The sequence below is a fragment of the Penicillium atrosanguineum genome (assembly GCF_028827265.1).
Source record: "Penicillium atrosanguineum strain IBT 20685 chromosome Unknown utg000001l_segment0_segment0, whole genome shotgun sequence".
NCBI lineage: Eukaryota > Fungi > Ascomycota > Eurotiomycetes > Eurotiales > Aspergillaceae > Penicillium > Penicillium atrosanguineum.
Window position 1 is genome coordinate 3,305,424 of NW_026623133.1, and position 24,740 is coordinate 3,330,163.

The following is a 24,740-nucleotide window of genomic DNA, read 5'->3' on the forward strand; positions in this document are numbered from 1 at the left end:
GCGCTGATCCATTTCGTCCCGGTATTAGCCATCCATTATGGCCTCGTCCGCCAAACCTCCACTCGACGATTCCCGTCGCACGACGGGATCGCCAAAAATGAAGACTCGAGGTGAGTGTGTCGTGACGAGCTCGCGCCCGGAATCACCCTCGATAGATCGATTAGATGGAACTGTCGGAGATGGGTACCGAACCGCGAACGTCGCTTACCGGAGATATTGGAACAGAGAACGCGAAAGATACATTATGTCGCAATGTAACCATCTATGGCCGATGCCGCTACGAAGATAAAGGTAATGATAATAAAGCCGTGGCACTTTATAGTTCAGTCTGACTGGAAGTCATCTATCTAGGTTGCGCTTTTAACCATGACCCCCATAAGCTTAACCCTGCGAATCAGTCCGATAGGTAAGGCATACCGTGTATCTTCAAAAGAACACGCTAATGATCAGTTTCAGTAACAAGAAACGATTCAATGTGGACTCGCCCAGCTTTACCCCATCCCTCCTCTCTGGCAACGGCACCGGCCCCAAGAAATCCAATCCTATTTCCCCGAAGGCTGCAAATGCAGCTCCCTTCCAACCCCGACCTGCGACATCGCGTACGTCCATCGACCCGAGCTCAGAGTATCTATGCTGACAAGTCAAGGCTCCAACACAAGCACCCCAACAATGAGGCAGGAACCAGGAACCCCCGACTGGACGTTGGCTGAGGTGCAGGAGTTTGTGCCTGGCGGGTTTGAAGGTGCTCACGTGGTAAGCTGCTCCTTCCGTTATACCTCTACTTAGTTGCGATCGGGTTGTTTCCAAGGTGCAAGTTTGGTGCTCTGCTTGCTCAGTTACACAATGCCGGTATCTTTTTGCAGGCGCTCCAGTCGGAGCCTGAGTGCGCTGGCAGATGCTTTCGATCCCGTCCCCGAACCAAGCACATCGAAAACCCGCAGCTCCAGCCTTGACTTGATCACCGCTAACTCCTACTGCCAGGGACCTCTGCAGGGAAATGGAAATGGTGCCATTGCTGCTGCTGCTGGGTTTGATCCTTTTGTCGCCTCTGCCCCAATGTCTGCAGCTGGACCCGTTGCGGGCAATCCGTACGCCCACGATGGAGCTGCCGCAATGGGTGGAGCCTTTTTTGCAAGCCAGACAGGCTTTCAGCAACCGGTATGGTTCCTATTTGGAAGTGACATGGACTGTCTAACAACCTGCGCAGGTCCAGTATCATCTTTATGCGCCAATCGGCCCTCACAATCAGAACACCCTGGGTTACCAGCGCAACGTGCACGACCTCTTTCTCCCTAATGACTTTCGCGAGGAACTACAAAAGAAGGCTGCGGCTACGTTGCAAACCCTACCTAGTATGTTGATCGGATACCAATTATCATCTGAGATTGATCTGACTTCTTTCAGACACAACACTTCCCGCCCAAGTCGACTACTTCCACTCTCTAGTCCCACTGGACCTCAGCCATCAGAAGAATGCCGCGACATTCGGCTATCCGAGCTGGGTTTATAAAGCACAATCGAGCAAGGACGGTAACTTTTACGTCCTCCGAAGGCTTGAAGGTATGAAACCCTACGGTTCCTACCAGGCAATATCAGCTAACTCGCGCAGGGTTCCGTTTGACCAACGAGAAGGCCATTCGATCCGTCCAAGCTTGGAAGCGCGTGTGCAGTGGAAGTGTAGTCACCGTCCATGACGCATTTACAAGCCGAAGCTTCCAGGACAGTTCGCTCATTTTCGTTACCGACTACCATCCTCTCTCCAAAACGCTGGCTGAGCAGCATCTGGGTGCCGGGAACCGCTTCCAGGGAACCCGGCACAACACCCACATTCCTGAGCAGGTTATCTGGGGCTACATGACTCAGATTGCAAATGCGTTGAAGGCAATTCACACCAATGGCCTCGCGGCAAGAGTGCTAGAGCCCAGTAAAGTGTTGTTGACCGGCAAGAATCGGATCCGTCTCAATGCTTGTTCGATATTAGACGTCGTTCAGTTTGACTCTCAGCGGACTGTTGTGGACCTCCAACGGCAGGATCTTGTCAACTTCGGGCAATTGATCGTCGCTTTGGGGGCCAACTCTCCTACCGTGATGCACAACCCTACTAAAGCCATGGAACATTTTACTCGCGCCTATAGCCCTCAATTGAAGAACTCGGTCTTCTGGCTGCTCAACGGTCTTCAGAAAGATGCGGAGCGGACAATCGACATCTTCATTACGGGTATCTCGTCGCAGTTGATGTCAACCTTTGATTCAGCACTCCATCTTGACGATCAACTCACATCTGATCTCAGCCGTGAGCTTGAGAACGGCCGCCTCGTGCGTCTCATGACAAAATTGAACCTTGTCAACGAGCGACCTGAATACGAGCATGACCGACAGTGGTCCGAGAGCGGGGAGCGATATTTCTTGAAGATCTTCCGGGACTATGTCTTCCACCAGGTGGACCCCCAGGGTGAGCCAGTGGTTGATCTCGGACACATCCTCGCATGTTTGAACAAGCTCGATGCCGGTTCTGACGAGAAGGTCACCCTGGTTAGCCGTGACGAGCAGAGCTGCTTCATCGTCAGCTTCAAAGAAGTCAAGAAGGCCCTCGAGTCCTCCTTCCAGGCACTGATGAAGCCGACGAGAAGGATGCACTAGTTCGATAATGTTGGGATATGGCTATTATTACGATGGTTTTTAGGTAGCTTCTATTGCTACACCTCCAGGATTCATATATAAACAGGCGTGCAATGGATCCGGTCTTCCCCTTTGCTTTCATCGGCAAGGTTCTTCAGTGTGTCTGGTCCCGTTACATTTTGTTTTTGCCAAACACGCCAACTACCAGCAATATCTCATGGAAATACAGAAGTTAAAGAATGAAGAAACTCAATCTCAACCCGTACACAAGTAGACCAGGGGTAGCATCTCACACTCGTTCCATCCGAGCCGACGTATCTTCCACGCACCCTCCCAGCCGCTGCTTCAACAATTCCACCCCAATCCTGTCCACTCCATTATCCCGCTTAACTTTCCCTCCAATCTTCCTCGGCGGAACCAACACTTCATTCAGAACATGCAGTACCCCATCACTCGCCAACAGATCCAGCCCAACAACCCGAACAAACCCATTCACCCTAATTTCGACCCCAGGCCCTCTCCTCGCCACATCAATATCCAAAGCATGACCCTTCAACACCGTCAGCAATCCCACATGGACCGAAGCACTCGACTCAATTCCGCCAAACTCAAACACGTCTCCCTTCGAGTACAGCGCATCCGAGTACAAAGTCTGATTCAACACGATATGATACTGCAGCAAAGACCGCAGGCATTGCTCACCCTGTGGCAATAACAGGAATGCAGTAGCCAGGGGTCCGAGGCGCTCAAATGCTGCGTTTGTAGGGGCGAATGTTGTTCCGCCGACGCGATTACCTTTCCAGAAGTGCGTGGTTAGTTTCGTGCGTTCTAAGCCGTGGGCGAAAGTGCTGAGGTGGGCTGGGAGAAGGTCGATAATTGCACTTGTGTTTGGAGGTGGTAAGAGAGGGATGTTGATTTGGTGCATTATACCGTTTTTAGCGGACTGTACTTGTTAATATTTGATTCTCTACAGAGTTGGGGCTTGACTCACGATATCGCCTACTACGATGCGGCTCATGCCATTTAGCAGCAGGGCATTTTGGCGTTTCCTCACTACCACTCGCTGTGGCATGTGTTTGCCTAGGGAGGACTCGTTCAATGCTGTTCGCAGTGTCTGATGGCGTCGACACTTATTCGTGTTGAAAAGACCAGGGATGACATGGTAGTGCTCAATTTGTTTCAGCAGTTCGGTCGGAGGTTCTTCATCCAGCAGCCGCTCGAGGGCACTGTTTGTTGGCGCGAATAGAGTATAGTTTGCTGTGGTACTGTTGAGCACGTTGACCAGGTAATCAGTGTTCTTCATGAGGTTCGCGAGTCGTGAGGTTTTCGCGCTCTCATTGATCAGCTCCCAGATGGTGTGGTCTTCTGGACAGAATACCTCTGGCGGACATGCTCGATGGTCACACTCGGTGAAGGGCTGTCCATATCCTGGCCTTTCGCCTGGACCTGTTCGATAGCAATAGTCTGGTCTCTCGTCATCCCCACCATCCCCATCATCATCCCCCCCGTCGTCTCCTCCACCACCTCGGTCGTCGTTGGCGCCGTCGGCAGCGGGATCTCTATACTGTGAAACCTCGACAGCCCCATCCAAGCGAGAATCAAGCCCTAGAAGACTCAACACAAGATTGGTGGCAGAGCCACGCCTGTCCCTCGTTATGGCCGAGACCACTCTCCACCATGAGACAGTGTCTGGTTCATCATCATGGCTATCTGCACCAGTGGAGACTGGTTGAGAGTAACCATGCCCATGAAGACGTAGATAAGCCTTTGAAATGGCCGCAAGAGTTTCTTGATCTGGAATGACCAGAGCAGAGCACAAAGAAGCTACCACAGACAGAAACAGATAAAAACGCATTGTGCTAGAAGGCCTAGGATTGCTGGCTTCTAAAAGAACCATAGAGAGATTTTATCATCTTCAAACAAGTTCTCCAACTTCCGACTTAGTGACAGGGTCGCACTGCATCCTTGTTCAACGGTAAGGATGAGACAGTGCACAACTCTAACTGTCTGTACATTCGGAACTAGATTCATCTGCAGCCTCGCACAAGAAGGCAATCAGACCAGAAGCCAATCATTTCCCCCGGGGCATTTGAAGCGTGCTACAATCTCATCTTGCATCTGTGACAACACAGCCAGGGAGGAACTCAACAGATCCGAGAGTATGATATGCAACATGTGATGTATGAGATTTTCTACTTCACATGCACCGGAACGTGGAACTTGAGCCAGGCCATTCATGCAACTCATCAAGTTTACATTCATTGAGATCTGAAACGCAAAAGATATTCAAGTCATGTCATAGTTTCATAGCCACGTTCGTACAGCCATCCCGTGTACCTAGCCTAGCCTAGTTTTTTTTTTTTTTTTAATATTCTAGTCCATGCTTAATCCAGATCCGGCACAGGCAAACCATTCACGATCTTCACCTTCCGACCAAGAGCATCAAGCGCAACCTTGGAGTTCTTCTCGCGCAAGGCGCTCGTCTCGGCATCGGAAACGAGTATGAAGTCATAGGTGAGCAGAGCATGGCCCTCGGGGACATTATACTTCTTGGCGATCTCAGGTCCAGCCTTGCCAATGTCGACGGTGAGGGAATCCTTGACGCCAAAGACGGCATCAGAGGTTTCGTAGGGATCATTGCGGAGGTAAAGGGCACTATAGCTTTGTCAGTACAAACACGTCAAATGAACATCATCTGGGGCAAACTAGCACATACGTGATCAAGTGGTCGTAACCCTCCTTCTGGAACATGAAGTGCATATGCGACGGGCGGTAGGGGTGACGATGCAACTTCTTCAGCAGCCTGCCCACAGGTCCGTCGTGAGGAATGGGGTACGGCACAGGCGTAATGGCTTGGAACCAGAATATACCATCCTTATTCGAGCGCATAATGCAGCGCCCATCGGGTCCCTCGCGTCCGGCGTATTGCACATCGTAGTGGCCCGTCGAGTCGGTCTCCCAGATATCGATCTTGACGCCCTCGATGGGCTTACCGTTGGTATCATGAAGGTTGCAAACGACCAGCAGGGGCTCGCCCTTAGGGTCGTGCGACATGGAGTCGCCCGCAGGCATCTCCTCGGCGTCATGGGTGTGGAAGGGGCCCAGCACGGTACCCTCGGTGGAGCCTGGGGGCTTGGGGTGGTCGATTGAGTCGACGAGGATAGAGAGACCCAGGACATCGGAGAGAAGGATGAATTCCTGACGCACGTCTGTGCAGATTTGGCCGACTTCGGTCAGGAAGCGGAGGCCGGTCATCCATTCGTCGCTGCTGAGGCGGGTTTCACGGGCGAAGTCGTGGAGGTGTGTGACGAGGCGCTCGAGGACGTATTTCATGCGCTGGTCTTCGCAAAGGGAATTGATCGTGATCACATTCTCGGTGATGTTGTCAACCGTGAGGTTTTTCATGGGGGGGATCTTGACCTTGGAGGGATCCATTGTGACGGAGCTGGTTTATGGGGTCTTGAGGGGTGAGAGAAGAATTAAGAGGGATCCGGGGTATGCGTTTATATTCAATGGACTGAATTTACTGTCCGTCGGCAGTTCCGGCGGGAGTGGGGGATGCATCATCCCATGTATCTTGACTTGAAAGGTCGGAATTATGAGCTCGAGCTTCACCCCGCAATGAACCTCCCCGCCCACTCAGCGTAGCGGAATTACTACCACCGGGATTCCCCCCTACTCCTTCACGCCCTCACATGCCTCCTTTTTGTTCCCTATATCCGATATGGGAGTCACTGGAACTGAACCAGTATTCAATCAGCTCCTAGCATGCGTCAACCCCAGCATTCAAGCAGTGGAAGAGAATATAGCCGGGTTTCTCCACGTTCCGCGCGGAGCCAATTCCTGCCTTAGTAACATTGGTCATCATGTTCTAAGCGGTCTGGTGGGGCAACGATGGATGTATATCCGTCGGGGCTTTCGGCAGGCGATCTTGACTTTTGCCGATTCTAGGACTTGAGATTCTATATCCGTTTGTGGGGGATCCGGGGTAAATAGTATCTACCTCAACCCGATCGGTGCCCGTGTTCACCGTACGATATTGTTATTATCAATGAGACAGATGGAGATGACCCTGAGGGCTCTCCTGGCACATGAATTAGTTTTAAGAGTAGATACCTCAGATGCTGGACAAGTCGAGACAAATCGATTAGAATACTCAACTCTCTCTAATGATCTTTCGCGACCAGGTTACTAGCGCTAAGCAGTCAAAGCTATACCAGTCTTCGATAGTGATGAGCGCTTTAGTGAGCCTAAGAAGAAAGAAGTTTGTACGACCTACCAGCTGAGAATAGAAAGCATGAATTCGGCATTCATGCTAAGACATTGATCGGAAGTCTTAGGTTTAGTAGGGCGCAGGAGAAAGCGGTGGCCAAACAGCCACTTCTATTAGCAATGGCCGCGGCGCTAATCACCGCAGTACTCTTGTGGTGTTCATGTTCATGCACGTCCTAGTTTGGCCTGTACGCTTTCAACGCGGCACCACGTGAACAACGCGGCACCACGTGAATATCCCCGAACTATTCATATTTTATCTTCGGCCCAGGTCATTAGTGTTAGTTGAGGAGCGCCACGGGTCTTCGCGGTCGTCGCGGTCTGAAGTAGGTGTGGCACAAAAGCCCCACCCAAGTTGTTGATGATCGCCAGGTCTCGGTCTCTGTCTAGGTAGCTTCACAGTCATTCTCATTCCCCTTCAGACGACTTCATGAAAGCGCCATTCTACAGATAAAAACAGCACCTGGCATCTGGATCACTTTAGACAAGCTGAGTGTCTGTGGGTATTCCAAACTTGGGACCAAAAGAGGCTATGATTCCCGATCGCCTGATGGGCCGCGGTAGAAAATCGGTCATTTTTAGCGAGTCTGACGACAAGAAGTAGAGAGGCCAGTGGCAATCAGGACGGCACTCAGCTGAGCCATGTGAGTTCAGCTGAAAGGCTCTCGGCATAAATAATCCATGTATCCCTTCACAAGATCAGCGTTTGTATCCTTGTATACTGATTCCTTACTCCACCCCCAATGAGCCACGGCCTCGTTGAAATGGGCGACAATTCCAAGTCCAACTTCTCCCCGTCTCGCAAGCGTATCATCATCTGCTGCGATGGAAGCGGTCAATCGGCCGTCTCCGGCGAAGAGAGCATCCCATCCAACGTAACCCGCCTCTGTCGCGCAATCAACAGCGTCGGCATCGACAATAACGACCACCTCCCCTGGCAACAAGTAGTCTGGTATGATTCCGGAGTCGGCACGAACTCAGACGGCCATGTATCCGCCGGAAAAGACCTCGAAGGGAACGTCATCGAAGCATACAATTTCTGCGTTTTGAACTGGAACCCCGGCGACCAGGTTTTGTGTTTCGGTTTCTCGCGTGGTGCGTATACCGCGCGCGCTATTGCGGGGTTGATTTCGGATCTGGGCATTTGTTCGAAGACTGATATTCAGGATTTCCCGGAGGTGTGGACACTTTATAAGCAGAGTCATCCTGCTATCACGGGGGATAGGTTTTATGGTAGTGATGCTTACTATGGTTGGCATGATGGGACGCCGGCGGATCCTCAGCCGGCGGAAAGGCAGAGTGATCATGTGGTTTGGGAGGCTACGGGTCGGGGCGAATGGGCTCAGACTCCGGAATCGAGACATGTTGAAGTGGTGGGTGTCTTTGAGACTGTTGGTGCGCTGGGATTCCCTGAACTATTCGGGTATGAAGTGCCTCAATGGATCTCGCGAACCGACAAGCCCGAATGGCATAATGTCGGACTTTCTCCCAGTATGATTTCTCTCCCGAAATTCTCACAAATGGCTAACAACTTCGCAGATATTAAGAACGCCTTCCAAGCACTGGCTCTGGATGAACACCGTGCTGCATTCACCCCGATTCTGTTTTACGTGCCGACTGTCATGAAAGCCACGACTGAGGAGACTGAGAAGGCACGAAAGGCATGTGAAGCCGCATCTCAAGCCTGGATCGATCTCCTATTAACCGAGCGTCCATCCCTCGAAGATCTAAAACGCGTGATCAAAGACAAGAACGAAGCCGCGCGAAAGCTGCTCGACTTGGAGGAAAGTCACAAAGAGCGCTCAAAGCTACTCCAAGTCTGGTTTCCTGGCGTGCACGTCAACATCGGCGGTGGCTCCACGCTGACCCTGGAGAACAAGGGAAACATGGAAGAGATGTCGAACATCACCTTCGCCTGGATGCTGGACCAGATCAAGGGCTTTGTCTCTCTCAATGAAGAGACTTTGCGGAAAGAACAATTGGCGCGACAGGCCAGACTCACTAAGATCAATACGGCCCTTCACTGGTATAATGAGAGACTCGAAAGACAAAAATCAGAGTCGTGGGGCAAGTGGCTTCAGCGAAGTGGTCAGTGGGCTGTGTCGTCGATTAGACATCCTCTTACCATGGGTGACAAGCCGGCCTATATGGAAGACCGCAGCTATACCTGGGGACTCGGCGATCTACCGGACAGCTTTGGTCTGGTGTATGTTGTCAATGGATCCAGACTGCGTACACCGGGTCGCTATGCCCTTGATAAGGGTCAGAAGCTGGGCGAGACATTTGAGCGGATTCATCCGATTGTGGGATACCGAGAGGAAAAGACCAAAGATCATGAGAAAAGCAAGAGGTATCGCCCTATCTGGTTGACGGGGGACAACTACGACCGGAAGAAGACCGAGGGAGGTTGCGAGTATCTGTTCAGGTACCCCGGGTCCTCGGAGCACGCAGTCCTGCCTGAGTGGAAGCTGTCCGAGGACATCAACTCCTTTGAGAGACTGGCCATCAAAGGGAAGGATGCGCAGGAGTATGTTAATGCCCTGGATCTCCAGCTGGGAAGGGATATCAAACCTCCTCTTTCGCGATCGGAGTGGTGGGAGGTCTCTTAGAATTGCGCCTGTAAGACATAGGATAGGACATAAACTTTCGTGGATATAATATGCACATGTGTAAACTAAAAGACAAATCCCTCAATCCCTTCCTGTTCGCCAACGCTCACAACTGTACAACAAAATAGCAAAATATACACTTCGCGGGATTCAATTAGGCCTGGACCAGGCGTCGATCCCGGTCTCGATCCCGTTCACGTTCACGTTCCCTTTCTCTTTCTCGCTCTCTTTCTCGCTCTCTTTCTCGCTCTCTTTCTCGCTCACGTTCCCGTTCTCGTTCACGATCGCGTTCTCGCTCACGGTCCGCGTCTCGATCATTCCCACCATCCCCGGACCGCTCAGCGTCGCGCTCTTTCTCCTGCACGGCAGCCGCTACGCGGGCGTGGTGATCCACAGTGTCCAAGATAGCCTGCATCAGTCGCTGATTCGCGTCAGGGTCGTCGTCTTGAGTAGACCGATGCTGTGGGTGTCCATGCTGTGGATGCTCGTGGTGCGATTGTTCGTAATGAATCCGACCACTGCCTTCATCACTCATGGCTCTCCGCGGGGAGTTATCAGAGGATGGGGGAAGATTATTAGAAGCTCCAGAGCCTGGGCCGATGTGTGGAGCCCCAGGTGCTGATTCGCGGCGGGTATGGTAGTAGTGGTGTGGGTCCATGGATGCTGCTCCCTCCAGCGCACGCTCTCCCTGTGTTGGTTCGGTCGCGCCCGGAGAGGTAAGACTTTGGATAGGAGGGAGGGTGTTGCACTCTTCATCCCGGTGCTCCCGTGGCTCGCGTGGAATGAGCGCGGATGGACCATAGGCCGCGCGTATCTCGTCTTCCTTGATGTCGCGCCAAGAGCATTTGGCGTGCTTCTTAGTGCAGCCCATGCAGGCAGTCAAATTCTTGAGACAGTCCATGTGGAGACGGCGACACCGGTCACAGGGCGGGACCACTCGTTCTCCGCGGCCCAGCTCTTCCATACGGGCGACCATCTCTAGTTTGAATGGCCCGCCGTCATCCTTCTCGCTGGGTGTCGTCTTTGGCGGTGGGAGTAACGAAGACGGTGTACTAGGAATGGCAACCGGGGTTGTGGAAGCAGGTATGATGCTGTAATCTGCCGCATCCGAGCCTCGTGGCAGGGACAAAGGCTGAGGCTGAGACTGGGGGTTGACTGCGCCCGCAGCATCTTCGTAGCCGCGCGCGTGGCGATCAGCGGTGGTGAAGAACTTCTTCATAAGTTCGGTGCGAGTGGTCGGCGAGGCTCCTTTAATTGAGGTCCCATTGATAATGGTCACGTTTTCGGTGTTGGAATGGGAGAACATGAATTGCGACGATATCGGATTCTCTTCAGACTCGGCCTCCGGCCGGTGTGAGTTGACGGCCACGAAACCGGAGGGTGATGCATTGGATGAACGTCCATTCGTCAATGCATGGCCATTAGTATCGCGCCAGACGTCAGCCGCACTGCGCGATTGCAAAGAAGCGTCATTCTCTCTTCGGCTCACGATTGCGGTACGGCGGTTCTTCAGGCGGTAACTAAGCTGACGGGCTCTGGCAGACACTATGCGCGAAACCAATTAGACTATATCACAAAAGATGAATTGGCATAGAAAGCGCTTACCTTGGTCGGCCATTTGAATGATGTGTTGGAGGTTCTTCTCTAGGATTTCCAGTGCGCCCAGCTCCTTCTCCTCATCCTCGATGATAGGCTGTGGCGGAATCATTTTCTGCGGCATGCCGGAAGCAATAAGAACAAAGTCCTCCTCGCTGATCTCCACACGACATTGCTTGGTATAGAACTGGCAGACCCGGATGCCGTTGCGCTGCTTCTCCAGATTGAACTGCTCGGGTTTACTCTTGGCGAACTCGACCACATCCAGCCAGGTAACCGTAGGACCATCCTTGCCGTGTGACTTGAGCACGCGCGGGGGCCCATCAAATAGGCGCTCGAAGCGCTTAATCAGAATCGGACCCAGCGGGCATGCGCCCAGGTTTCCGGCGATGCTCTCGTGGCGGTGGAGTACGCCGTCATACTCGCCGATCAGGTGGACGATGGCGGGCATGGTATCTTCGGCGGAGACCAGAGGCAGGTTATCGGGGTACTGGCGCGCGAGGTAGTTGATCTGCAGGTGGTTCGAGTGTGTCTTGGGCACCTTGGACTGGTGTAGCTGCTGATGCTCACCCGTCGGAGACCGAGGCCGTTTATTAGACGGCTCAGTCCCGGCGTGGGACTCCATGGCGGAATTCGTCAAAGGGAAGTACTTCAGATAGGAGTCGAGGGAGTCAGATCAAAAAGAAATTGGCACCGGGGGCCGTGAGCCAGTGCGGCTGGAAGGAAGAGGGCGGGAGCACAGGATGCGCGGGACTAAGGATCAAGGAGCCGTATGGGAGTGAACATAGACGAAGTTCTTGAGAGAAAATAGAAGGGGGAAAAGAGTCGGGATTTGGGGAGGTGCTAAAAGTGGCCCCCGGAACGAACGGGGCCTACAGAGAAGTACCTCTACCTGATCTCGGGGCTTTCACACGCCCACGCAGCTAGTTACGGTACCTGTACACGGCGGAGTCCCGCCGGCCCTTTCCGCTGGAATGCGCTGGCACCCTCCGCCTGCACCTTTAGTCTTGGTTTAATGAGGATGGTGCACCCTGGTTGGAACACCCATGTTGGTATTCTGGACCCTGTGGACTCTCGGAATAAATTCAAACCTGTAAGGCTATAGTCCCCACCAGACAAGCCTTTTGCCTAGTGGAGGTGCATTTCGTTGATGCCTGGTGTCCGCGCGTACTAGATAACTCCTCCGCCCACCGCCCCGGTAATTAAACGGCGTAATTTACCAGCGGGATCCAGGCGGACACTTCACGAGTCCACTCGTCCACTCGTCCACTCTGAGCCTGTGAACCCCCCGCCGAAAATCCCTCATACATGCCCCCTTCACCACAATCTGCGACCTCGGGCCATACACTGTATTCCTTTTCCTCCATTTCTCCTATCTGGGTTTAACTCCTTCTCCCCCCTTCACCGCTCTCAATCAATCCCCAATGTCCGAGCGTGGTTCGTTCCGAGGGGGCCGTGGTGGCCGTGGTGGTCGCCAGCCTCAGCAGAAAAGTGGCGGTGGTGGCGGTGCACAGGAGAAGCCCAAGAAGGAAAACATCCTCGACTTGAACAAGTATATGGACAAGGAGGTTATGGTCAAGTTCAATGGCGGCCGCGAAGGTGAGTCGGAATCTTTGATTTTTTTTTTTTTCAATTACCTATGTACATGTTCTAGATGCTGACCCCCACAAGTCACTGGTACCCTGAAGGGTTATGACCAGCTCATGAACCTCGTCCTCGACGACGTCAAGGAGTCTATGCGCGGTAAGTCTCGTTGATTTCTGCTGGGACTTCCTGCATATTGACCTTTCTCCAGATGACGAAGGCAACCAGACCACCCGCTCGTTGGGCTTGATCGTGGCTCGTGGCACCCTTATCGTGCTGATCTCGCCCGCTGATGGTAGCGAGGAGATCCCCAACCCGTTCGTGCAGCCTGAGGAATAATTGCCATTCTATCTGTTTTAAGCAATTCAAGCGGCTTGTCCCATGGGCTTGGCTGATAGAGGACCATTCGGTGTCTGGTGCAAAATTCGATACGCCCTCATTCTCTAGTTGCTGGAGCCAACGCTCTTCCAGAGCTACGAAGGGAACGAATGCAACATGATAAATTTTTTTTTCACCTTTGGCCTGACTTATGATGTATGATAATGGCCATGCACCATGGATCCGGATGAACCACCACGGTGTGAAGACCTACTCTCTCAGAAATACGATATTCAAAACATTCAAAGATGAACAAAAGGCAATATCGAATAGTACTCGTACTTAGTTAGGTATCATAGATGAAACGCCCGCAAGAGGCTCTGTACAAAACAAACTAAAAGCGATCTACTGGCCCACTTCCCCAGACGCAGTGACCACGTCGCCAAAGTCATCGTCGTCTCCTGCAATATCATCTGGTGGGGGGGCTTCAGATTGGATGTTCCCATCCTTCAATCGCCGCACGCCGTCTCCATCCTCCACGAAGACACCAGCTTTCTCCGTGCTATCAATATAATCCACGCTGATGCGCAGGTTGAGACCAGCGTTGAGAGCCCGCTCGATACGGGCCTCTCGAGTCTGCGAAACGAGAGTACGGAAGACGTGAACGAAAAATCCACCCAGGATATCGACACTCCAGTCTTCTGGGACGAGATCGAGCACCTCGCGCACATCAAACCAGGCCGAAAATCGGGCCAGCAAGTCGCTTGTGCGCTCGATCCGGTCTGACAAATCGTGAATTTGAAGGAACTCGTCTAGCAGATGCCGGAAGAGAGTGGACTGTAGATCGTGGTTAGCGAGCTCAGGCTGCGCACCAGCAGACGAAATTGAGCTGCGCGGACCGCCAAAGAGGCAGTAGCGGATTGCAGAGTCATAGTCTCCCAGGCCGTGGGTTAGCAGCCGCAGTGCAGCGCGATGGTGGCCCTGTAGGCCATCGAGGATGATGCTTTCGGAGACGAGCTCATCCTGGAATGGTTCAATGCGGGAAAGCACATTGGGGATGGAATATGTGATTCCGGAGGGAAGAGCAGTGGATGAGAACTGGGTTCCAGAGGTGCCACTCAGCAGCTGAAGCAGACGAAGTCGAGACTGCCACCAGGGCTCACTTGGTGTGTTTTCAGTGATGAAGTTCAGATATGTGGGCTTGGGAGGACGCAGGGCCCGATATGTGGAGTAGGACTCAGAGAGAGACGTCCGTGCGTCTGAAGAAGACTCAAGCACCGAGAGCACCTCGTCCAGGTAATAGGAAATGAGATCGTCGGCGTACTGGGTGTAGTTTTTTGCAAAGACGAGATGCTCTAGATAGAACTGGACTGCATTCGGCGCTCGCTCCTTAAGCAGGGTAACCACATCTGCAGGATCCAGTCGTACTCGGCTAGAATTGTCTGCAAATACCTGAATGCCTAGAGCCGGGTTTCGTCCAGCGAGCCAGGCGCCATATTCTTCCACCAGTTGAGAATCCTTGATTTTCACCAAATACTTTCGCATTTGTGACTCGACACCCTGGGCGTTCACTTCTCCACCGGCATCAGCTTCTCCGTCGACGATTCTCCGCCATGTCTTGAGTACATTGCGGGACATCTTTCGGCTTTGATACAGGCGGCTCAGGATGTAGAGTCGCTTGTACTGCTCCAGCAGTTGTACTGCCCGTTCAAAGTTGCCCTTCCAGTTGTCGACGAGCTTGTTCAGTTCGGCGCGGATAGGCGACGACTTCCGCTGCTGAGCGTTCATATGGGCATCTTGCTCCAGTAGCAGATGAATCAGCGCAGCATCAGTGCTGTCCAGAACATAGTTCTCATCTGGAATGCTACCGTATCCCCTCTTCTGTTGCCACGAAGAAAGGAAACGCTTCAACATATTAAACAAAGAGCTATGGGCAACGGCTGGCCCAGATGCCTCTTGGGTCGTCTTTTCAATTTGCTGGATGTACTTCTCGGCGACGCTTGCGAGTCCAGCAGGAATCCATATACCCTGAGGCCCTTGTAGGATCTCACATCGGAGCAAAGGAATGAATAATAGAGCTATTCGGGGATCCAGATTACCTGCCAGCAGCGCTTGCTCGGTATTGTTAACCATGGGGTCTCCACGGTGGTTTGGCTGGATGGAGAGCAGATCTCCATACAGGAGCAAACAGGCCTTTTGCTTCACGTAGCCCACGCCGATGAATTCGGACTCAGTCCGAGGCTCAAGGTCCTGAATAGACAGCATCAACTCCATGACAGAATTCCTATGCAGAGCTATTTGGCCGCCCTCGTTTGTCTGTTGGGCCTTCTGTAGAGTATCCTCGAGTTGAACAACAAGAGGGTTTTTGACTAGGCGCCATATTTGGGAGCCCGACCAAACGATGAGACTGCTTTGGAGTTTGCCGAGTCTATGTGCGAATTTCTCCTCTTCGGCATTCCGCTGGGTCTCCCAATTCTTCTCTCCTTTCTTAGAACCCTCAGAATCGGTCAACTCTTGGGATTCAAAGAGTTCTTTCTCCTTTTGCAAATGTTCGATAGATGCTTGTGTTCTCGGGTCTGCTGTTGGTGCATGAGGAGCTAGCAGTGGAGACTTGAGGCGGACCATTCTTAGAAGCTTGCCTACGTCGTCGAGCTCGAGATGGCTAGGGCTTATAGTGTGTCGAAGACCGACTCTAGCTGACTTGGCTTCGCCAGGCGACGGTATGTCGAGCCATCTCCTTTGTCGTTCAATCTCCGCGGGATCATCATCCCACCGCTGAATTTCCAGTCGGGTTCGTTGTTCATCATCGTCGAATTCAATGACAGCAATAACAAACTCCTCCTTGGCATCTTCGCTTGGTTGGAGAGATTGGTCGTCTTCGCCATCATCGATCGCTACTGACTTGGGGTATCGATGAAAATTGATAGTGCCTCGGACGACTTCACCATCCAAGTCTACAAACATGCCCACACCTGGTTCTTTCTCCTCCGTTCCAGTCACCAGAAGGAATTCAGAGGGGGTCGGAGAGACAACATGAGGCAGAAGCTGCTTCGTGACTGGCTTCGCTGGTATGGGCGGTAATGGCTTCAAGCTATCGGGAGGGGACGCTTGCACTTCTGGAACATCCAATGTCTTCTTCTGCTCATCATCATTGTCTTCTCTTTCTTCGGAGCTTGATCGTCGAGAGCTTCCCGAAGGTGCAAAGGGATCTGGTGTTCCCGGTGATCTCTCCCGCTGGGGTGTTTGCGCATTTGGCTGCAACATTCCGACAAAGGTATTCAGGCTGGTGCTTCTTCCGTGTGCATGGGATTCATTCGGAGGGGAGCTTGGGTATGATGAAGAAGGCGACCGTTTCAACGGCGTTTGGGGTCCAGGCGTCATATCTTCAACCTGCCCGGACTCGAATACTTCATTCGAGGAAGATATCGGGAAAAGAGGAATCTTTTGTTGGTGTTCCACCTCTAGGAGCGAGTATGAGTGCCCATCAGCGGCACAGGCAATTGTACCTCTGCGCGCCGCGACTAGGCAACCGGGGAATCCAATCTTCTTGATGCTTTTCGCCTCATCTCCGATCTGGACCAGCAGGATTCTATTCTGTACGGCGATCATCACCACTGGGTCGTCTCCAGACCCAGAGTCTCGGTTGAGATCCAGGCCACCGATCCAGCGGCAGTGGTTAACCTTGGTGTTCCAGGCCGGGCTGAGCTCCGGGAGCATGTAAAAAGTGACCGTGCCATTGCAGAGAACGCAAGCTTTGTTCACGGACGCAAGTATAAGAATCTGCTGAACACCTTTTTGGTCGCTGTCCGAAGGAGCACTCAGAAATGGAATAGGCAGTCGCGAAGCCAGTATAAACGTAGGCTCGTTGGGTTCGTCGGAAGCAGCAGGAAGGCAGACAAAGTGCAGGATTTCGGCTGCAGAAGTGCCAACGTACAAGTTTTCCTCTATGGAGTCTGAGTTAGTAAAAGAATGCTTATCGAAGGCTGCCAACCGCGCTGGCATAGCTTACCCCAGTATTCGACACAGGTGATGTAGACGCCGGCAGTGTCTTCGGTTGCCAGCGGTACATTATCGAAAAGGGACCGCAAGACATAGGGATCGGTCCCAAGGGGACCAATCCTCCGCCTTTTCCGAGGACCGACTCCGTCATCCGAAGCCATGGCTAGCTTGAAGGTGGTATCTCCCCGCCAGCTTAGGAGGATGGCTGGAAGGCGGTCAGATGTTTGGGGCCAAAGCTTCCCATCAGGGGCCGCTAAGTCAGGAACGGGATGCTTCTCAACGGCTGGGACATTGGAATTTTGCAAAGCCTTTAGTTCTTTCTTTGAGTCCAAGTCTCTGTTCAACTTGTTTAATTCATGAAATCACTATCTACTTGTCACTTGCGACAAGGCGCATACATTGCGGAACAACTTCGGCCCGTCGCACGCCGCGTGTCCTGATCTCCAACTCCGCGCATTTCCCCATCTTAACTTGGCGGATTGCGATTTGGTGTGGGGTGACCGTGCTGAATTTTTCGGTTGACGCTGAATATGGATTCCTTCGCCATTAGTGAGGGCCTTGCCGCCCAGGAGCGGCAAGAGAGCCAATCTGCGCCCGTTGATAACAAGCTGTCCGAAGAGACAAACAAGTTCCAGCGTGCAATTGCAGCCTGGCGAGGTATGTCACCGGGTTCAATCTAAGCATAGAATCCTCCAGCACGGCGCGATTGACATTGTATAAACAGGAATCGACCTTGCCAGCACCATCGCTAAACTCGATACAACCGCTTCCGATATTGTTGAGCAGCAGCGGGACTCTCTGGTGCAGAGAAAGGACCTTGCCCAGAAAACCAAGGAATTCAAGAAGTTGGAGGAGCAGGCCAAACTGTCGGAGTTCAAAGGATTGTTGAAAGCTTATCAATCCTTTATCGATGTCTTGACCAACCAGGGCAAAACGTCCTCGTCCTCGTTCCTGCAACTATATTCTTCTCTGTCCGAGGCACCCGATCCCTACCCTCTCCTGGAGGCTTCCGTCGATTCTCTTGCTCTATCCGAAGATACAGTTCCAAAGCTCACCTCGGAGCGCGACCAATTGCGACAATCTGTTGACCGGCTCACAAAGCAACAGGAGGAAAGCGAGAAGCGCCTTCAAGAGGAGCGTGCTGCGAGGAAGAAACTCGAAGAAAACCAAGAGTCCAGATCCAAGGAGATCGAAGCGTCTTGGGAGGCAGTCCTTACGGAGAAGACGAACAACTGGGAGGCCAAAGAGAAGAGCTTGGAGGAGAAGGTCGAAAACCAGGATCGTTTGATAAAGGAGCTCAAAGCAAGCTACGAGGTCTCTCAGCGGCTGGACGGGGATGATAATAATGAGGAAGCTCGCAATGGTGCTACTGCCGCCGAGCTGGAACTCGTTTCTGCTGATCTGGAGAAGACCAGCTTGAGGTTGGCTGACGTGGAAACACGCAACGAGCAGCTGCGGCTGGAATTGGCCCAGGCGGTTTCACATTCGCACCCTGATCAGCCGATCTCTGTTGAAGATGATGCCGAATATCAACGCCTTCAGGCCGAAAACTCCTCCTTGCTACGGAAACTTGATGCCGCACGATTTGACAAGGACTCAAACCGACATTCCTGGGAAGGGAAGCTCCTCCAAGCGGAACGAACTGCCACTAAAATCACAGTCGAGAGGGATGAGCTGCGCTCGCGTCTCGATAAGTGTGCTGACTACGAGGACATTCGTCGGGAGTTGGAGATGATCAAGTCAATTGAGTTGACGGCAGGTGACGATGAGGATGATGCAGAGACCGCGCAAAGTGGTGCAGTTGGTGCTAATGGAGATGCCACAAAAACTCAAGAGAAGAACTCGCTTGAGCAACTTCTGCTTGCCCGCAACAAAAAGTTGAACGATGAGCTAGCAGTCCTACGGGTGTCGACACGCGAGATTCAAGAGCAGCTTGAGACGATGCGTGGCGAGCTTGCGACGACTAAAAGCGAACTTGATAAGTCTCGAGGGCTGTCGACAACCCTGGAAAACGATCTCCTTCAGGTGCAGCAAGAGGCAGCCAACGCATTCCCATCGTCGGCTATGTCCACCGCGGGTACTTTCACCTCGAGATACCCACACTCAGCCCGTCGGGGTGCATCATCTCCCACCTCGTCAATCATATCTGGCTTCGATCAGAGTGCTGCATCCGCCAACACGATGGATGCTATCCGTGCCGGAGAGGCCGTGGGAGGTGGTTCCGGTCTTCTTCCGATGATCCAAGCGCAGCGTGATCGTTTCAAGAAAAAGAATGCAGAGCTGGAAGAAGAGCTATCGAAGACGTATGCCACAGTCAAGTCCCTTCGTTCAGAGGTTGCATCTCTTCAAAAGGACAACCTGGGCCTTTACGAGAAGACTCGGTATGTTTCCACATACAGTCGTGGCCAGGGAGCATCCACATCTGCATCATCATATGCGAATGCACCTAGCTCGACATCTGTCTACAACTCATCAGATACCCCCTCCGGACTTTCCCTTGATCGGTATCAGAATGCCTACGAGGCACGGATCTCACCGTTCGCTGCCTTCAAGGGCCGTGAATCGGCCCGTGCGTACAAGCGCATGAGTCTCCCCGAGCGAATTGTCTTCTCGCTTACGCGCATCATCATGGCCAATCGAACCAGTCGAAACCTGTTCGCAGGCTACTGCTTTGCTCTGCACATCCTTCTCTTCGTCGTACTTTACATGATGAGCACGATGGAAATTGAGAAGCATAGTGCTATGAGTGCTGTAGGTAGCGCTGCTGCTGCTGCATATGGCAGTAGTGGCAGTGGGTCTGGTACGGACAGTGGCAGCCAGCTGCATGGTGATGATTGGCAGCAGGAGGGTTTCAACCATGCAGGGTGAAACTCTTGGTATCTGAAGTTGCGGGACAAGAACCTGTTTTGTTGATTGTTGAGTTTTTTAACAGCGAACGCTATGGATAGGAGTTTTCATATGGATAGGAGTTTTCATATCTTTCCTTTGTATTATGTCTGGTCATCGATTTTTGGCGTTGGGAAGGAGTGGGCCGCTCTGGCAGACGGGCCTAGTCTTGCTCTTCATTTCTTGTTCGGGGGTTCCTGGTTAGCCAGATTGTACAGTCTGTTAGAACCTGGAAAATAACGAGCTTTGCATCGGACTTGTTCATTACTTCATGTCTGGGGTTTTGAGTATTTGCCAATGGCACATAATAGGAGGGTGCACCGATCCCAATGGGTTTCTAGAGCGAAGACAGGATCGTCACCTCTCGCAGGGTCATCTGGCATCTTACAGGGTTCCTGACGTAGGTTCAGCGCTTGAACAGCCCGGTCCTCTATAAATGAAAAGACAAGAGGGGTAGGCAATTTACATGTCCGGGAAGAGTGGTTCGGGGTAGCATGGGAGAGCGCATCATAGCTGCTCTACACCCTTTGATGCATCAATCAAAGAGGGCGATCCATCTTGATGACATCCTACGTGTGGTGAGCTTTCTGTGCCTTCTGTTATTATCCCGACCATGCGGTTTCTTCTTATTTTAATAAAAAATAAAAATAGAAAAAAGCTCTTTGTCGGGAAACCAAAAAGACGAGAGCAAAAAGAGAAAGAAGGCCCGAGCCGCGGATCGAACGCGGGACCTCGCGCAGGAGTGCTTAGGTCGAACCCTAAGCGCGAATCATACCACTAGACCACCCGGGCTTCTTGTTGGAAACTGGAGAAAATAAAGCTATATGGTCAAATATTTCTGGTACACTGAAATGCACATCAGATCACTTGCATCTGGGTAGTCTGATGGGATGCAGAGTCTCGAGTCCCGAGTCCTAATGATAACCCTGGAAGTTCGGAGTATTAACTTAGACGCATCACCTGCCGAGTATACATGACCCTCAATTCTCAGGCTAATGTCCTTGGAGTTAGCTTGATGACCAGTGCCACTTACCCCTCACGAGATATATATGGATCTCACAATGGGAATTCAGTCATTTATTCCGCTTTGATTCGGGTAAAGATACCATAAACACAAGTGATGCGGGTCATCGTTTAAAGATAATTAAGTGGCTGACTTCAAAAATTCGCTTTGAGTAAGATGGCGTTGATGGCGTTGGCTACGCGCCCAGTGATTGTAACCTGGTCGGGGTGAGCCAGAAGTGGGAAATGCCACAAATGTGGAGAGGGAGCTCCCACCCAGCCTCCCCGCGGTGATTGTTCGGGTGGCTGCCCGGAAGAAAGACAGCTCTACTTGCAACAAGTCATGCTTCGGTGCATCCAATTAAATATCGAACACGTCGATTGTCAACTCGTCCTAATCTCACCCAGCCGCCCAGCTCCTTCAGGGAGACTCCTTGAACACCCATTCTGCACACTAACCCACAAGGGCAAGTCACAATGCATATCTAGACGCTCATCACACCCGAGCACATGGTGAGCTAGGGTCCGATTTATTAATAGCCCGGAGAAATAGGAAGGGTCTCCGCATAGACTTCCCAAGTGAACCGAGCACCTCCACGGTGCCGCCCAACGAAAAGCCCGCTGTTTTGCTTAGCGCCATAGCTATCTCGATCCGGCGAAAGTTGTTTTGTGGGCAGAGCGAATTAGGCCCTGAAGAGGCTGGGGGCGGCAGCACTGGGCGCTCTCTGCACCAATGAACGTGCCCAGTCAGCGATCGATCCCTGCTAGTACCTGCAGCGTGCATCGATGACTTATTTTTATAGAATCGAGATTGTTTCAAGTTAGCCCAGTGTTACTATCTTTGAGGTATGCTTGGAAGTGTGCAAGATTGCAATTAGCACCGACTCTATATGTACCAGTACTCCCTAACCCGACGTCTTCATCATCTTCATGCCAATCCTTCCCACCGTCGTTCCTTTCTTCTAATTCCCTTATTCTCCCTCAGCCTTACGAACAGCCTGGTGCTGCTCGAGGTTTACTTATTCCTATTCTCTTCAATTCTTACCGACAAAACCAACGCTCCACTCCTACATCCATCACGACAGAAGAGCGTCAGCCATGCGTCTGGCTCCGATCCTACTCTCGATGGTGGCAGTATCATCTGCTGCCCCGTCAAACATCTTCAACAACATCTACGACTTCTCAGACGAGCTAGCAGAGTTCTATGGCAAAGTCAGCAAATACATCGACGATGTGAGACACAATGTGACACCATCTGCTACCTGCGACACATCCAAGATCTCGCTGCCGTCTTTTGCCTCGGGTCTTCCCAGCCCGGATGGAGCGACGCCCATGTATGTTGCACTCGGAAGAGGCACACAAGTACGTATGGATCATTCATTATTTGTTGCCCTGTCACTAATCACTCACAGAACTACACTTGTGCGGATTCCACGTCTAGCTCTACCCCGGTGGCCATCGGGGCTGTCGCCAGCCTCTATAATGCCACGTGCATTGCCGCCAACTACCCAGATCTCATGGAGATGCTACCCAACATTGCCTACAAGATCGCTCTCCCGGCAAACGAGTATGCTTCAATGCCTCCAGCCAATATTCAGCTGATGGGCCACCACTTCTTCTATGACTCCACCACTCCAGAGTTCAATCTGGACACTACCGCCATCAAGCAATATGGTGTTGCCATGACGAAGAAGCAGAGTCAGCTCAATGCTCCTTCGAGTGCAGCCAAGGGCGAGAATGGGGCCGTTGCCTGGCTGTACCTTACCACGACCACTGGTACCGTTGGCGAGTACAAGAAGGTCTACCGAGTCAACACTGCCTCTGGGTCTCCACCAGACACCTGTAAGGGCATGCCATCTGCATTCGAGGTCCAATATGCCGCGAACTACTATTTCTTTGGGAACTAGGAGGGTTTCACTGTTCTGTACATAGACGAACACTATTCACGGGCGGATGTGACGGGAGGTATTGTCAGGCTGGTCCATTTAGTATTTTATTCTTGATAACCCATCTCTTCTGGATATCCAGGGCGTTAATAAAAGGAGTACTGCGTGATTCTTCCCTAGTAGCAGTCCTCAAGTCTCCTCAATAAAATGCAGGGCTAACTATCCCACGTGATACAAGCACGTGATCTCGCTATACGGGTGACATAAGCAGTTAACTTCGGCGGTAGGAGCTAAGCCTGAGTAGGGCTAGCGCTTTTCTGATTTTCTGAAAGATCCAGCAGGCGCAAAAAAATCTCGACCGCATCAACGAGCAGTACCGGTTCCAACCCGCACGCGACAAAGCATCTCTGGTCAATCTTACACCAGCTGCTTGCCTCAGTGATTCATATTACTGAGTTCTTCTCTCTTAAATTCGAGTCGATCTCTTTTCGAGTTCGTCCCTCCATTTTTCGACAGCACTCGGCTTGAGCACTTCAAAGCTCAATTCCCGTCCTTTTCGATCTCTCCCCAACACAAACCAACCAACCCTTCAAACAAAATGGGCTTCACTCCTCGTGGCCGTGGCGGTCCCCCTGGACGTGGTGGACGTGGTGGATTCGGTGGTGGTGACCGCGGTGGCCGCGGAGGTGGTCGAGGTTTGTACTCCAATCTTTTCAAAACTGCAGAAGTCTAGTCCGATGGTCAGAGCCTGCGGGAATGCTTGCTCCGACCATGAGTCTTTTCTGTAAAAATTTAGCGTTGTCCAGTTGCTGATCGGTTTTTTTCCTGAAGGTGGCTTCGGTGGTCGTGGTGGCTTCGGTGGCCGTGGCGGTGGTGATCGCGGCCGCGGTGGCCGTGGTGGTGGCCGTGGTGCTCCCCGTGGCGGACGCGGTGCCCCCCGCGGTGGTCGCGGCGGTGCTGCCGGTGCCCGTGGTGGTGCTAAGGTTATCATCGTAAGTTTTCAAAGTCGAAAGCATGAGAGAATCTCAATCACTGACCAGCACTTTTACACAGGAGCCTCACCGTCACGCCGGTGTCTTCGTTGCCCGTGGTGGTAAGGAGGATCTGCTTGTCACCAAGAACTTGACCCCCGGTGAGGCCGTCTACGGTGAGAAGCGTATTTCCGTTGAGGCTCCCGCCGTTGAGGATGGCACCGTTACCAAGGTCGAGTACCGTGTGTGGAACCCCTTCCGTTCCAAGCTGGCTGCCGGTATCCTTGGTGGTATGGACAACATCTACATGAAGCCTGGTGCCAAGGTTCTCTACATCGGTGCTGCCAGCGGTACCTCCGTTTCCCACGTCGCTGATATTGTCGGCCCTACCGGTAACGTCTACGCCGTTGAGTTCTCTCACCGCTCTGGTCGTGACCTGATTGGCATGGCCACTCACCGCACCAACGTTATCCCCATCGTTGAGGATGCCCGTCACCCTCTCCGTTACCGTATGCTCGTGCCCATGGTCGATGTCATCTTTGCCGATGTTGCCCAGCCCGACCAGGCCCGTATCGTTGGTCTTAACGCCCACATGTTCCTTAAGGATGGCGGTGGTGCCATTATCTCAATCAAGGCCAACTGTATTGATAGCACAGCCGCCCCCGACGTTGTCTTCTCCCGCGAGGTCCAGAAGATGCGTGACGAGAAGATCAAGCCCAAGGAGCAGCTGACCCTCGAGCCCTTCGAGCGTGATCACTGTATCGTCGGTGGTATTTACACCCGCTCATAAGCGGTTGCCTAATTCTTGGTCATGTCTTTTCTTCTTGATGCTCCGTTTTTTTTTTTCTCAGGCGTCTCGTGTTCTGCGATGTATCCACTGTTCTTCCCACTGTGACTGGTTTTCTCTGCCCATGTACGATTGCTTGCGTCACAAAATCTAGGTTCCATCTTATGGAATAAAATGCACACACTGGAATGTCACTTAATTGCCTGTAGTT

General features: G+C 52.3%; 10 protein-coding genes across 10 annotated transcripts; 6 read left to right on the forward strand and 4 right to left on the reverse strand.

Annotated features, from left to right (window-relative positions):
• Nucleotides 1-164: 164 nt before the first annotated feature.
• N7443_001287 (PAN-complex poly(A)-binding subunit PAN3) lies at nucleotides 165-2,640 on the forward strand (the record flags this gene model as incomplete). The annotated part of the gene is made up of 8 exons (XM_056881343.1): nucleotides 165-291; nucleotides 352-406; nucleotides 457-599; nucleotides 647-753; nucleotides 982-1,158; nucleotides 1,208-1,352; nucleotides 1,405-1,560; nucleotides 1,610-2,640. 8 exons carry the CDS (start codon nucleotides 165-167, stop codon nucleotides 2,638-2,640), a joined length of 1,941 nt encoding a protein of 646 aa, XP_056746581.1.
• A 268-nt stretch (nucleotides 2,641-2,908) lies between these two features.
• On the reverse strand, nucleotides 2,909-4,474 carry N7443_001288 (fasciclin domain-containing protein; the record flags this gene model as incomplete). Its single annotated transcript, XM_056881344.1, has 2 exons — nucleotides 2,909-3,562; nucleotides 3,611-4,474. The coding sequence occupies 2 exons, from the start codon at nucleotides 4,472-4,474 to the stop codon at nucleotides 2,909-2,911; spliced, it is 1,518 nt and encodes a 505-aa protein (XP_056746582.1).
• A 529-nt stretch (nucleotides 4,475-5,003) lies between these two features.
• On the reverse strand, nucleotides 5,004-6,054 carry N7443_001289 (intradiol ring-cleavage dioxygenase; the record flags this gene model as incomplete). The annotated part of the gene is made up of 2 exons (XM_056881345.1): nucleotides 5,004-5,274; nucleotides 5,336-6,054. 2 exons carry the CDS (start codon nucleotides 6,052-6,054, stop codon nucleotides 5,004-5,006), a joined length of 990 nt encoding a protein of 329 aa, XP_056746583.1.
• Nucleotides 6,055-7,634: 1,580 nt separating this feature from the next.
• On the forward strand, nucleotides 7,635-9,500 carry N7443_001290 (T6SS phospholipase effector Tle1-like catalytic domain-containing protein; the record flags this gene model as incomplete). Its single annotated transcript, XM_056881346.1, has 1 exon — nucleotides 7,635-9,500. The coding sequence occupies one exon, from the start codon at nucleotides 7,635-7,637 to the stop codon at nucleotides 9,498-9,500; it is 1,866 nt and encodes a 621-aa protein (XP_056746584.1).
• Nucleotides 9,501-9,654: 154 nt separating this feature from the next.
• Nucleotides 9,655-11,721, reverse strand: N7443_001291 (Zn(II)2Cys6 transcription factor domain-containing protein; the record flags this gene model as incomplete). Its single annotated transcript, XM_056881347.1, has 2 exons — nucleotides 9,655-11,045; nucleotides 11,106-11,721. The coding sequence occupies 2 exons, from the start codon at nucleotides 11,719-11,721 to the stop codon at nucleotides 9,655-9,657; spliced, it is 2,007 nt and encodes a 668-aa protein (XP_056746585.1).
• A 799-nt stretch (nucleotides 11,722-12,520) lies between these two features.
• Nucleotides 12,521-13,019, forward strand: N7443_001292 (U6 snRNA-associated Sm-like protein LSm7; the record flags this gene model as incomplete). Its single annotated transcript, XM_056881348.1, has 3 exons — nucleotides 12,521-12,695; nucleotides 12,768-12,839; nucleotides 12,892-13,019. The coding sequence occupies 3 exons, from the start codon at nucleotides 12,521-12,523 to the stop codon at nucleotides 13,017-13,019; spliced, it is 375 nt and encodes a 124-aa protein (XP_056746586.1).
• A 384-nt stretch (nucleotides 13,020-13,403) lies between these two features.
• N7443_001293 (uncharacterized protein) lies at nucleotides 13,404-17,462 on the reverse strand (the record flags this gene model as incomplete). The annotated part of the gene is made up of 3 exons (XM_056881349.1): nucleotides 13,404-16,942; nucleotides 17,008-17,280; nucleotides 17,396-17,462. The coding sequence occupies 3 exons, from the start codon at nucleotides 17,460-17,462 to the stop codon at nucleotides 13,404-13,406; spliced, it is 3,879 nt and encodes a 1,292-aa protein (XP_056746587.1).
• Nucleotides 17,463-17,527: 65 nt separating this feature from the next.
• N7443_001294 (CCAAT displacement transcription factor COY1) lies at nucleotides 17,528-19,865 on the forward strand (the record flags this gene model as incomplete). Its single annotated transcript, XM_056881350.1, has 2 exons — nucleotides 17,528-17,654; nucleotides 17,722-19,865. 2 exons carry the CDS (start codon nucleotides 17,528-17,530, stop codon nucleotides 19,863-19,865), a joined length of 2,271 nt encoding a protein of 756 aa, XP_056746588.1.
• A 2,118-nt stretch (nucleotides 19,866-21,983) lies between these two features.
• Nucleotides 21,984-22,792, forward strand: N7443_001295 (uncharacterized protein; the record flags this gene model as incomplete). The annotated part of the gene is made up of 2 exons (XM_056881351.1): nucleotides 21,984-22,247; nucleotides 22,298-22,792. 2 exons carry the CDS (start codon nucleotides 21,984-21,986, stop codon nucleotides 22,790-22,792), a joined length of 759 nt encoding a protein of 252 aa, XP_056746589.1.
• Nucleotides 22,793-23,369: 577 nt separating this feature from the next.
• N7443_001296 (rRNA 2'-O-methyltransferase fibrillarin family protein) lies at nucleotides 23,370-24,532 on the forward strand (the record flags this gene model as incomplete). Its single annotated transcript, XM_056881352.1, has 3 exons — nucleotides 23,370-23,466; nucleotides 23,603-23,763; nucleotides 23,825-24,532. The coding sequence occupies 3 exons, from the start codon at nucleotides 23,370-23,372 to the stop codon at nucleotides 24,530-24,532; spliced, it is 966 nt and encodes a 321-aa protein (XP_056746590.1).
• Between the last annotated feature and the right edge of the window lie 208 nt (nucleotides 24,533-24,740).